Source organism: Terrapene carolina, unplaced genomic scaffold, assembly GCF_002925995.2.
Source record: "Terrapene carolina triunguis isolate 2854851 unplaced genomic scaffold, T_m_triunguis-2.0 Scaffold69, whole genome shotgun sequence".
Lineage (NCBI taxonomy): Eukaryota > Metazoa > Chordata > Testudines > Emydidae > Terrapene > Terrapene triunguis.
The window spans coordinates 25,938,102-25,950,199 of NW_020664420.1; the positions used below are offsets into that span (position 1 = coordinate 25,938,102).

General features: G+C 43.0%; 2 protein-coding genes across 5 annotated transcripts; both read right to left on the bottom strand.

Moving 5' to 3' along the window:
* Nucleotides 1-1,382: 1,382 nt before the first annotated feature.
* Nucleotides 1,383-8,047, bottom strand: LOC112113722 (molybdopterin synthase catalytic subunit). Of its 3 annotated transcripts, XM_024210118.3 has the most exons (6): nt 7,959-8,047; nt 5,742-5,869; nt 4,637-4,790; nt 3,233-3,356; nt 2,421-2,534; nt 1,383-2,147 (listed from the first exon to the last, which is right to left on the bottom strand). In XM_024210118.3, exons 2-5 carry the CDS (start codon nt 5,860-5,862, stop codon nt 2,466-2,468), a joined length of 468 nt encoding a protein of 155 aa, XP_024065886.1. In that variant the 5' UTR covers nt 5,863-5,869; nt 7,959-8,047; the 3' UTR covers nt 1,383-2,147; nt 2,421-2,465. The 3 variants fall into 3 exon arrangements, with proteins under 3 accessions (XP_024065886.1, XP_024065884.1, XP_024065885.1); XM_024210116.2 differs by lacking the exons at nt 1,383-2,147; nt 2,421-2,534 and having other exon boundaries at nt 2,551-3,356; XM_024210117.2 differs by lacking the exons at nt 1,383-2,147; nt 2,421-2,534 and having other exon boundaries at nt 2,551-3,356; nt 5,742-5,887; nt 7,959-8,035.
* Nucleotides 7,971-10,435, bottom strand: LOC112113724 (molybdopterin synthase sulfur carrier subunit). Of its 2 annotated transcripts, none has more exons than XM_024210120.2 (4): nt 10,346-10,435; nt 9,604-9,725; nt 8,157-8,303; nt 7,971-8,060 (listed from the first exon to the last, which is right to left on the bottom strand). In XM_024210120.2, the coding sequence occupies exons 1-3, from the start codon at nt 10,355-10,357 to the stop codon at nt 8,177-8,179; spliced, it is 261 nt and encodes an 86-aa protein (XP_024065888.1). In that variant the 5' UTR covers nt 10,358-10,435; the 3' UTR covers nt 7,971-8,060; nt 8,157-8,176. The 2 variants fall into 2 exon arrangements, with proteins under 2 accessions (XP_024065888.1, XP_024065887.1); XM_024210119.2 differs by having other exon boundaries at nt 10,295-10,429.
* Between the last annotated feature and the right edge of the window lie 1,663 nt (nt 10,436-12,098).

The following is a 12,098-nucleotide window of genomic DNA, read 5'->3' on the forward strand; positions in this document are numbered from 1 at the left end:
AGTCCAGTTGAAGAACCCCAAATTACACATTTCCAAATTAAGACTTATTGTTCTAAACCAGTGCTTAGATTAAGTGATGCTTGTGCCTTGAAGGACAGACACAAAAACTGATGGTGTGATCTTAGCAGTTTAACACAACATGCCTCCCCTTTCTTATGCCTGGTTACTGGGAGGGAAGTAGTATTCCCCTTGATCTGAAATCTTCTCTCTGCTTATATGATGGGGATATGTGAGTGATTATTCTCCTTCCATCAGATCAGTTACAGAAGCACCAGTGAAATCCATAGATTCCATAAGAAGCCTCTGAACCAGATATGGTATAACTTTGCAATGTCATTTTCTGTTTTAATGCTAGCATATAAGCACTACACTGGTTCTGCCTGGTTCATAGACTACCACCGGTATGGCATGTTAGTCCTATACCTCTCTTTGTAAGTAATACCCATTTTTTGCTTGATCCCAGAATTGGGGCCTCTCCCTGGAAACAGATTCAGGTGGAGCCACTACTGCCAAGAATTTGAAACACTGGGTATAATAAGTGCACTTTAAAAAAAACTCAACAAGTATTGATCTCTGTAGAAATTCTTTATTCATAGAGCTGATAGCACTGAACAATCCATACAGCAAAGCCACATCCAAATAGCATAGTTCTTCACTCGCACATTCCAAACAAGGAAAATTCAGTCTATAACTTACTCTCCCCTACCTAAATAGAAGAGCCAAAGTGACATAGAAGACATCAGACACCCATAATAGATGCATACATGCAAAGAGCGGCTTCTCTTCTTCCCAGGGATGTCCCCTGCCATCAGTAGGAAGTACACCAAAAACAGTACAAGGACCCAGTTTAATCACACTTGTGTTTGAAGTTTTGGGTTTTGATTTTGTTTTAAAACTTATTCTGGTTGAAACTAACACCAAAGATTACTGTGACTGAAGATTAGAGAGAGAATTGTCTTTTTCTGTTTTTGCTTTGTGCAGTTGACAATGCTACTGAGGAAACAGTGAAACAAGTAGGGCCCAAGTGTTGTGTAATGGCCTGTTGTGTCATCTTGGGCAAGTCACTACATCCCTGTGCTTCTTTCCCTTCCCACACCTTCTCTGTTCTGTCTATTTAAGATTATAAATTCTCTGGGGCAGAAGCTATCTATCACTAGGTTTCTAAGGGCTGAGCACAATGGGGCTCTGATCTCAGTTGAGACCTCTACCATACAAAACTACAATGCAAATTGATAATATTTGTATATGTGAGTAACCTTACTTATGTGAGTAGCCCCATTAACTAATTAGTTCCTCCTGTTAAATCTACTGAATTTTTTTAATTGACTTTGTTTCAAGACGACAATGTCCTTTTAACAATGAGTTAGGAATAAAATTTCTCATCTTAACTCTAAATATTCTTGCATTTGTAAATTCAAGTCAGAGACTTAACACTGTTTTAATTTGTAACAACTATTGGCTTTTTTAAACCCATAGAATAAGACAGCTGCAAAAGCTGCTTCAAAACTAGTCACCTCTATACATCTATTAAAGTTCAGTTAAGTTTGTGTTTTATTGCTAATGCAAATTAGTTGTCTATGATCTCACTTCAAATAAAGAGCTTTAAATTTCCTTAATGTGATGGACCTGTAGTATCAACTACACAGTAAAAATATTTTTATGAAACAAAGCTTACTGGGAAGTAACCATTAGTAACTCTGGGGATCATTTATATTTTTTCTCTGCTTGTACCAAAAAGGTTTAATCAAATTAGAAGTGTCAAACTATCTAAAAGTCGGTATGTTGACTTTGCAGTCATATAAAACTAACAAAGGGTATTTTTAAGATTAAAAAACCACAAACCTGATTGTCATGTTGTGCTCTCCAGTGCTGGCAGTGAACACACAAGGTGCCAGAATAAAGGTATTAAAGCAGCATATAGTATATAAAACTAGACTCCTTTCAATTAAGAATTTTTGGGGAAATGGTTTTAAAAAACTGTCTAGCTATTTAAAAAAGCACAGCTGGGTGATTTTACAAAAAAACAAAAGTTATTTGTGAACTTAATCTAATTACTGTCTGTATTTCATTCTGTCTTAGACTCAAGTGTTTGTTATAATGCATATGCTATTACTAGTTAGATTTACTATAGAGCAGTGGTGGGCAACCTGTGGCCTGTCAGAGTAATCTGCTGGCAGGCCGCACAACCGTGTTTAAATTGACCGTCCGCAGGCATGGCTGCCCACAGCTCCCAGTGGCCGTGGTTCGCTGTTCCCGGCCAATGGGAGCTGCGGGAAGCAGAACGGGCTACAGGGACATGCTGGCCACTGTTTCCTGCTTCCCACCTGCGGACGGTCAATGTAAACACTGTCTCGTGGCCTGCCAGCTGATTACCCTGATGGGCCGCAGGTTGCCCACCACTGCTGTAACGTATCTACAACTAAAGGCTGATCTGCATGCACAGTAGAGTGACTTTGGAGGTGGAGTTATTTTTCCACATCTGCCCAAAAGCATTCCTTGTTTTCTTTCCAAGAATATTCCTCCTCATAAATCTCCTGCAAACAAAAACAAAAAATGGGAAGTGCTTCAGGAGTCTGCTACATACAAATACAACCAGTGCACAAAAATTCAACAGCTAATCTGCTATTAGTTATACAGTACAAACAATTTGCATAGTGTTTGGCAGACACAGAAAAAGAAGACACTGTCTTGAGATGCATACAGTGTCAGGCCCTGATTCTGCAATAATTTCCATGGAGGGACACACCAAGCCTATGCAGATCTCCACTGAAATTAGTAGGGCTCTGTGCAGGGTCCACCTACACAGAGCTCATGAATGAAAGCATAAGCTGCAGCAAACATAGTGCTCGTGATGATCAAGTTTTAATGCATTTGCCTTTTACATTATTCCATATTAAACTACTGAGCCTTTATTTTATAAAGGAGGATATTTAACTTGTTCATAAATCAGAGATGCTAAAAAAATGACTAACACCCAAAATACTGGAAGCTGACAATCAAGGGCCAAGTCCTCAGAACTGAACATTTGGAACCCAGAATCAGTCCTGTCCCAAAGCACTGATCATCCTTTCTCAGACCATAGCCACAGTCCCTTACATCCCTCTGCAATATAAATCACAGAAGTGGACAGCTGACTGTTTTAAGTGCTTATACAACTATCGGACTCCAGAGACAGAGAACACGGTGAAGACGAAGGTTGGCACTTTTTGTAAAGTGCAATACTTAAATTCACCTTTTTCCAAATTGGAACAGTTGCTTTCAAAGTGTTGATGCAGTATTGCACAGCCTCAAGAGATGCCACTCGGTGTGGAGAGGAGACTGCTACGATCACACTTGCTTCTGTTACTGGAACTAAACTAGGGAAAGACAGGAATAGGACATTGGACATAACATTTACAGTGCATTAGCATCTAAAGTCCTCAACAATGGCTGGGCTCCATTCTCCCAAGGCACTGTACACAACACAGAGTAAATGAGCATCCTTGTCCCAAACAGCTTATACTCTAAAAACACAAAACCCACTCAACTTGAATCAGCAACCGATGTTCAAATCCTACGCTTTTTACAAACGTATTTCCTCAATTTTTCTTTTTAAAACAGGTTTATAGGATTAGATAGGAAAATTGTTTTAGACAATACAGCATAGAGCAGAACTTTGCTAACTTGCAAAAATGATTGTGAAACCCATTGCAAGGGACTGAGTTTTACCAGTGAACAAGTATCAATCAGTAAGGGCCAGTTCTAGCCTCTGTGTACCTGCATAATCACTGACAGGCTGCACATGTGAACCTGGCAGTACAGTTTGGCCCGCTAATAGCACGGTTCTGCATCCATACTGAGTTTGTAAAGATTTTTAGTTTCAAATTATGAGGATATTTTTCATCTAGTGTAATACATTTTGTAAAAATAAGTGAAGTCTCACATTACCACTGTTCAGTAATGCTAGGTTATCTTTGCTGAGAGGTGGGGAGGCAGCCATTTGTGATGTGCTCAAATTAGACCCTGATCCCGAATCAGGCTCCACTAGCACCAAAACCTGCATCTACCCACTGATTTCACTGATTCCAGGAGATCCCAGTACAGGATGGACCTGGTAAGATTCATGCACCATTATTTTCCAATGGATCTGCATTTTAAACTCAACAAAAGAGTAATTGTCAAGTTGTGGGAAAACCCTTGATCTCCCAGTCAGCATGACTGGCAATGCCTATTTCAAAGATATTCCAGGGTAGGACTGAATTCTAGACCTTGTATATTCTGGTAAACTTGACTTAATTTCTGCAGTGAAGGGCTTGGATTCTGTGGTACCCCAGGGCAAGAGACTGGAAACACTATGGCAGCTTCAGATAAATCTTAGTTTTATTTTCACTGTGTTTCAGGCTACGCGCAGCCTCAGGCATCCATCACCGCACTGGTTTGTACGTGATTCATGTTTTGAAAGTTTCTTTGGCAACTCAGAGATGGAAACTGATTTTTTAAAATGACCAGGCACTGCAGCACAATTTTGCAGCAAGGGGTGGATTCAGTGGCAGGTTTCGCAGCAGAGAATATGCAGGTTCCTGCCCACACCATATGCAATTACAAGCATACTGACATTTAATTCAGATTTAGTTAGATACATCTTGGTCATACATACCCAAGTCTATGGTGCACTGCTATATGTTTGACTGAAGGCCATTTCTGTCTAACATCTCTACAGATTTTCTTTATTTCAGCTTCTGCCATTGGTGAGTATGCTTCATATTCTAAGTGAATCACCTTTTTCCCTTCGAAGTTATTCCTTGTAGTACCTAAAAATAAATGAATTACTAAAAACAAATAAGTTATTTATTTCTATTGCAATAGTACGTGGGAGCTCCAGTCCTGGGTCAGGACTCCATTGTGCTAGAACAAAAATATACTCCCTGCCCCAAAGAGCATACGATCTAAGAATGTCAAACTACATATTTCTTATTCTGGAAAAGGTTCAACCAGCTCACTGCAATGAGCTGGAAGTGATTGTTTTTTAAGTACGTTAGCAATTCTTAACGTATAAAAAGGACAGAATTTAACCCACAGATTTTACATGCTGGAGTTACCAATGCCCAAGATGGCAACATCTTCACTAGCACAGATCTGGCCCTATATGTTTAGAAAGTTGTGCCTGTTGTCACTGCAGTTGCTCATACAACACGAATAACTGTATGGAATTTAGGCACACAATGTTACTCACTTCTGAGCACAAAGGGTTCTGAAAATGTAGGTCCTGATATACTAACCACAAGGCTAGAATTAAGTCTCATCTTTTCAGATACTATTTTATGAAGAGGTAAGTTGCATATGGGCTATACTGTGAGATTTAACCCCAGCCCTACACTGGAGGGTTGTGGAGGTACAGCCCTGGTGGTCAGCACATGAGGTTGACAGAACCATAGTTCTATCTACTCCCCATCTCCTTTTGTGTAAGTTGCTCTGGGGGAGAAACTAGCAGTCCCTGTGCTCCCCAATATAGGGGCTGCAATTCTAGGCTGACCACACCAGCAAGGAGGCTCCTTAGGACCTCATTCCCTATTGCATGAGGGCTGGCCATGATCTTGCTCGAAATGATTAATACATAATTTGCTAAATATTATTGGTTTGTCCCAGAGACTTATTTTTTAAGTAGTCTCAGAAGCATGAGGTTGAACTTATGAGGTGACCTGTGCTCTACTTACTGATGGATATACACATCCAGGGATTTATTTTAGGAGCATTAAACTCACCTATGAACAGGGACACAGCCCCACAGCATGGAGAAATCACCAGCTCTGACACTTCATCTGTAGAGAGTTTTTCATAGTTCAGTTTGATGAAATCTTTGGGTTCATCTTTATTTTCATTCATGGCTTCTCTGGAAGGAAACAGAAAGCTACAGAACTCAAAGATTTAATAAGTTACTTTTCTGGTTACATTGGCCATTTGGAAGCTGCTTTTTAAACAGCCGTGAGGCCTGAATTTATCCAGCAAATGTATGGCACCCACTAACATGCCTCAGCTGTAGGGCTCACCAGCAGAAATGAAAAAGTAGGTCAGTCCCCATGCAGAATTAGTTCTTAGCCCCTTTGCTGGGAGAACACTAATTGCACTTCTTGTTGGCAATTTCTGGAGGTACAGGGGCTCAGTTTGTTTTAATATACCAATTCTAGGACCCAGTCTGCAGTGGGATCAGCTAACAGAGACCCTTGTGCTAGCATGTCCTACTGTATGGCTGGCTATAGTAAGAATGTCAAATTATAAACTGTCTGGAGTTAGAAGAAGGCAGGGAACCTTATTATGATAAAAAAAAACTGCTCCAGGGGCAGTTTAAAAGCATTCTTTCAGTCAGGGCTCATTGATAGAGCAGCAACCAGTCCAGAAAGGGACACCTCCACTTTCTATGGGAACAAGAGATGTCACTTAATCTGGGAAGCATGAGGAGGAGCTCGTTTAACAGCAGTGAGCTAGATTCTGATCTCAGTTCCACCAGCATAAATCAATGGAGTTATCCCGATTTATAGTTCTTGAGACAGTGAGTATTTCATCCACTGAGACTATCTGAAAGGAGAGATGTTCTTTTAGCAAAAGAGAAACAGGATAATTTTATATTTCAAAATTGCTTTAAATCATCTCTCTAGCATCTTAATTTAAAAAAGTCAAAGTGAAAAAAGATTTTTTTTTATTGTGATATTAGCCAACCATGAGGATTGGCACCTCTACTGAAAGCCAACAACTATAAAAGCACAAAGAGATCTTTAAAAAATACAACTTAAAGGACATTATCAAAGGGACTTAGGAACCACTAGTCTTCATAAAACCCCTGCTTAGCTGCTATCAAACTCCATAGGCACTCAACCTTCCTTAGCACCTAAGTTTTTGCATTGAAAGTTTTCAGGGAGCCTATTTTTCGGCTTCTGAGCATGCACACTATTGTCTCACTCTAGGTAGCTGGGCACCTAAGCCCCAGTGTGATGCACAAAGCAATGGAAGATAGGCATTCCTCCTCCTAACTCACTCGTGGGGCCAATCCCATAGGTATGCTCAGACCATGGTTAACGCCACACAAAGTGGGGGTGGGGGACCTGGGGGTGGGGGACCTGGACTTCCCTCCTAACTTGTGGCCCAGTGATTAGGGTACTCACCTGAGATGTAAGAGTCCCACCGCCTGAGGGAAAAAGGGATTTGAAGAGGAATCTGTCACCTCTCCGGTGAGTGCTGTAGCTACTAGGCTATGGGATAGTCTGACATGGGCCTCCCTTAGTCTCTCCCATTAAAGCTGTTCCACTGTGGATAAATAATGAGTTAGTCGGTGGGCCAGAGAGACAGAGTGCAAGAGCATGTGAATGACTCTACAGCCTGGTGATTAGAGCACTCACCCAGGATATAGTGGACACAGGATCCAGTCCTCCCGCTCCAATGATATACGAACACGAAAGACTGAGGGAGACCCATATCAAAAACATCCCATAGTCTGAGAGGTAGCAGATCCCTGTTCAAATCCCTTCTTCCCTCTCAGGCAGAGGGGCAACTTGAACCAGGGGTCTTCCACATCCCAGGGATGTACCCTTACTGCTGGGCCAAAAGTTATGAGAGAGATGGTCCTTCACTGCCACCTTTGGTGCCTAACTCTGAAAGAGGGTTCACAGCTGAGAATCCAAAGCAGAAGGAGGCACTCAACTCCTTGAGAGGGGTCGGGCTTAGGACACATCCTTTTCCTTGGCATCTCCTATTGGCTAGTTTATGCCACTCCCTACCTAGTGTGCTGGCTTTTGTGAATCCCACTCTTACGTGCTTAGCTCCTGCCACTCATTGCCCAGGAAACCCGAGTGCCTAACTCAGGCTTTGTGAATCCCAGTGATTTGTCTAGGCAACCAAGTCCCTGTGTGAATCTAGCCCAAAGTATTTTGAAAGCTTTTTCCAATCTGTTGCAAATATGTTAATCATTTATTCCTGCACCAACTTACACCTCAGTGTCAGCATCATGGCTGTCTATTGCAGGGGATGCATGTTACACCTTCTCAGAGAGTACTAGCAGACGGGGAAAGTCATCCACAAATCACTAGACCCTAAACAGAGAGGAAAATTAAAAAAAGAGAATTCCAGCAATGTTTCAATGCATGATCAACCCACATAGGCCATTTACAAGAAGAAGCTATACATACCTAAGTGTGTTTGCCTGGAGTTAGCCCCCGCTGATAGGTGGGATAATGGCAACCTCGTCACCTGACTGCAGGACCAGAAGCTGATCACCAAGAAGCACGTATTCCTGGCGAACAGCGAAAACCACTTGATCCTGAAGGGCAGCAAGTCTAAGAAGGATTAGCAGTAGCATAAATACATTTAAGTAAAGCGTTTGCATGAATTCTCATAGTTAAATGTGAAGAATTGACTGGTGCATAGCTCAGGGAAGCTGAAGTCAGTAAGATTACGACTTATGCATCTGCATTTGTACTATTTTTTTTTTTTTAATCACAACAAACAACTCTATGCCCTTGGACTTGGTGATTATCTTTTCATGGGCAAGGGCGAGTGGTGAACCAAACCAATAAAATTTCTAAAGATAGGAACTGAGCTGGTTATTTCAAGCAAAATAAAAAATAAATTATATACAGTGGATAGGAAGATACCATGTGTCCAGTAGAAAAGAGTGGTGAAGCTTTATTTAGAAAAGGTAAAATGAATCATAATAAAGGAATTATACTTTGCGCTTACAGCGTATAGCACAGACGGGGGAAAATACTATTGCCCAGATGCAAGTAGATGTGCCAACTGGGCAAGTAAGACTGTCAATGTGTTAGTGATCTGGTTAGAAGCCAGTGGTGACTGCTGACAGAAAGGCAAAACACAATTTCATTTTCTAGCCAAGTCAGGGTATGTAACATCTTCAAGAGCTTTGCACAATTTGCTACTGTAAAACATAATTTGATTTGCTTTTCATAGGGAGAATAAAACTTGCAAACTACAGGCCACAAAATGATCAAAGTTCATAGGTTTTAGTAATCAATCCAGTATTAGGCTATATGGTAAAATGCACTCCAGTTTGATTACAGGCCTGTCTCATCTTACGCGGGGGTTCCGTTCCACGGTTAGCGCGTAAAGCGAAAACCGTGTATAGTCAAAATTACATTGAGTTGAATGGCGGGCAGAATCGTCCCACTACAAGTACAGTATTAAAATTGTTGTTCTTTTTCCTCTTTTTTTTGTTTTTGCCAACCGCATAAAGCTGAAATCGCACGTTAAATGCGTGTAAGATGCGACAGACCTGTACTTGCTACTGCTACCGCAAAACCCAATTTTGTTTGATTTTAGGCAAGACCCTCTCTAATATTTAATTACAGCCTTTCAGTTGCAAGCTTAGCTGCTGCTACTAATGCCAGCCAGTTTAATGCAAAAATCAGTGAAATATTCACTCTTTTGAACATATTTGTAGAACTACATGCTCACAAATAAGATCACAAGTAGCAAAATGTAGAACAGATTTTACTACTTTTATTATACTGAAAAAATGACATACATTTAATTCAACTATATTACATTTGTAACTCCGTTAACAGTTTACAAAACCCCAAACTTGAGGCGCACCAGAGGTATGCGCTAGTCTAAAACTACCTTGGATGCCTTTTAACAATTTCTTCCCACAGCTGTAGAGAGGTTAATTGTTGCGGTACAGAAATAATCTCAGAGCGAACACCTGCCAATTCAGCGCTCCTGGCAAAGTACAGCGCAACAACCTGTTGAAAGACAAATCGCCATTCAGATTACACACCATTCATCTCCTGTCTCCTCAATGGGTATTTATAGCGCAGGAAATGGGCCCCAAACCCATCAACATCATCCAAGGAAGAATGCTGGATTAAGCGTTACGATTTTTTTTAAAAAATCACATGCGAGTCCGTGGTTCTCCACTTTCGTTTCACTTCTTCGCGTTAATGCCTGATCTCGTTTTAGGCACGATAACCATGACAGCTCATGACAATGACTGCAGCCCAGGCTCCCCACGCCCGTACATGATTAATTAGGCCCGGCTGCAACTGCTTACTAAATTGGGGGCCCTTAAGGAGGTGGCCAGTGTTCTTGTGACTCCCGCAACAGAATAAATGGGGAGTGTCGGGAAGGGGGCTGATTACCAGGTGTCCCGTGGTCACCCAATCCCCCTGCAGCCGAGTCCAGCAAACACCAGCACGCCCTGAGCGAAGGGGCTGCCCGGGGCACTGCAGAGCGGCTATTGCCGGCTCTCCCTAGGGGAGCAGGGAGCGAGCCCCGCCGGGCGGAGCGGCACGTTTCCGGCTGCCCGCCGTGCCCCGTCCCGGTGCCGTGTAAACACCCGCCGGCCCGGGTGCAGGCTACGCACCTCGCAGCTCATTGACGGAGCGTTGCGGGTCGGAACCCGCTTCCCGAAGGGGAACAGGCTGCTGCGCCTGCGCCCGGCCCGAGCAGCTGCGCGGAGCCAGCCGGCTGGCCCTGCCTCCCGGCCCGCCCACTGGGCTGGGGCTCCAGCCTGCCGGGGTCCCTCGCCCTGCTACAGGGCAACGAGACGCCAGCCCGGGGAGACCAAAGGGTCCGGCCCGAGGGCAGGCAAATGCGGCTCCAGGCAGCCCCACAGTGGGGACGGAGCGGGAGCCCCAGCGCTGAGCCCATCCCAAACCGGGGGCGCATTGAGCGGCTCAGCCCCGCCGTGGTCATAACGGGGCTAGAGCTCTAGTGACCCCGGGAGAGGTGGATGGACGTGGGTCCCTAGGTCTGTCGCAGGCCGGGGTCTCTGGCGGTGGGGCGGCTCAGATGCGACATGCCCCAAGGCCAGAGGTGTCCTGGCACTGACAGCTGGAGGGCCTTAGCTAGTACAGGCCGCTGCGGGAGTGTCCTCGGCTCTAGCCTGAGCATGAAATGAGCCAGCAGGTACCGTTCTCTGCAGTAACAAACAAGCTCTCCCGGACATTCGTTACAAGTGAATTAGGCTGAAAGGTCCTCAGGGCAGCGACCCCGGCTTTGAATTTGTTCTGTGACGTCCAGCACTGTTTTTTTGGACGGTGTATCAATAACCAATTTGCAATCAAGGGATCCAGGCACTCAGTTTCATGTTATAAACATACAATGCAATTAAAAGGAATGGTAACACCAGATGGTCTCAAAATATCCATAGTGTGTGTCATATTTTAATACAGAGATTGTCTTGTGGGTCACCTGCCTTCCTATTTATAATCACCTAGCATCCTTTCTGATAACTACAGCAATTGGTTACAGGGAACAGTAACAGTGGGACAATATTTAAAGGAGTGTTAGCTGACTCAGTACAATTAACAGCTGGAAATAAGGAGGAGCATCCAGCATTATATGACAAATAAATGCTCCGAAGACCAATAACAAATGTTCCATATACCACAACATGAGAAACTTTGATGTAATAAACCTCTGGCCAGGTAGGCCTACAGTTGGTCACTTGCAAGGTCTCTTCTGTTCTCTGCCTGTGGCACAGACCAGTTTAGTCTCCTGAGGGCTAAAATGCTTTGGACTCAACATAGGCATATTTGGGAGAAAGTTAATGGCCTGGGATATGCAGGAGGTTAGACTAGATGATCTAATGATTCCTTCTGACCTTAAACTCTATGAAACTATGAATCTATGTTTACTGACAATTGAAAATCAGTGATTTCCTGCACTAAATAGCTCTGAATGCCAAATATGAAATGGGAGGCAGGGCTGAGTAAAGACAGGTGTTTGCAATGGAGTTGAAGAGTTTTGTATGAAATATTGACATTGGTAATGTGGAATATTGGCTTTATATTTTTAGCATTAGAGAATTGAAAACCAAATCCTTCTGCTCGTCACAATTTCCTTCTCATCTTGAGGAGGGTCAGGTGGTTTATTGGAAAATTCTATTTAATATCAGAAAAAGTTTTGGCAAACTGATGTTAACATTAAGCAGAGTGACTTATTTTCTGTCTACACGTCTGGAAACTGCTCATGCTCTGAAACAAATTCTACCCATTTCAACTGGTGTAAATCTGAACTACCTGGAGGTGACGCTGGATGTACATGGCTGTAACTGAGATAAGAATATGCCTCCTGTGTGTCTCAATCCACTGCTGTCAGGAAACAAATGAGTT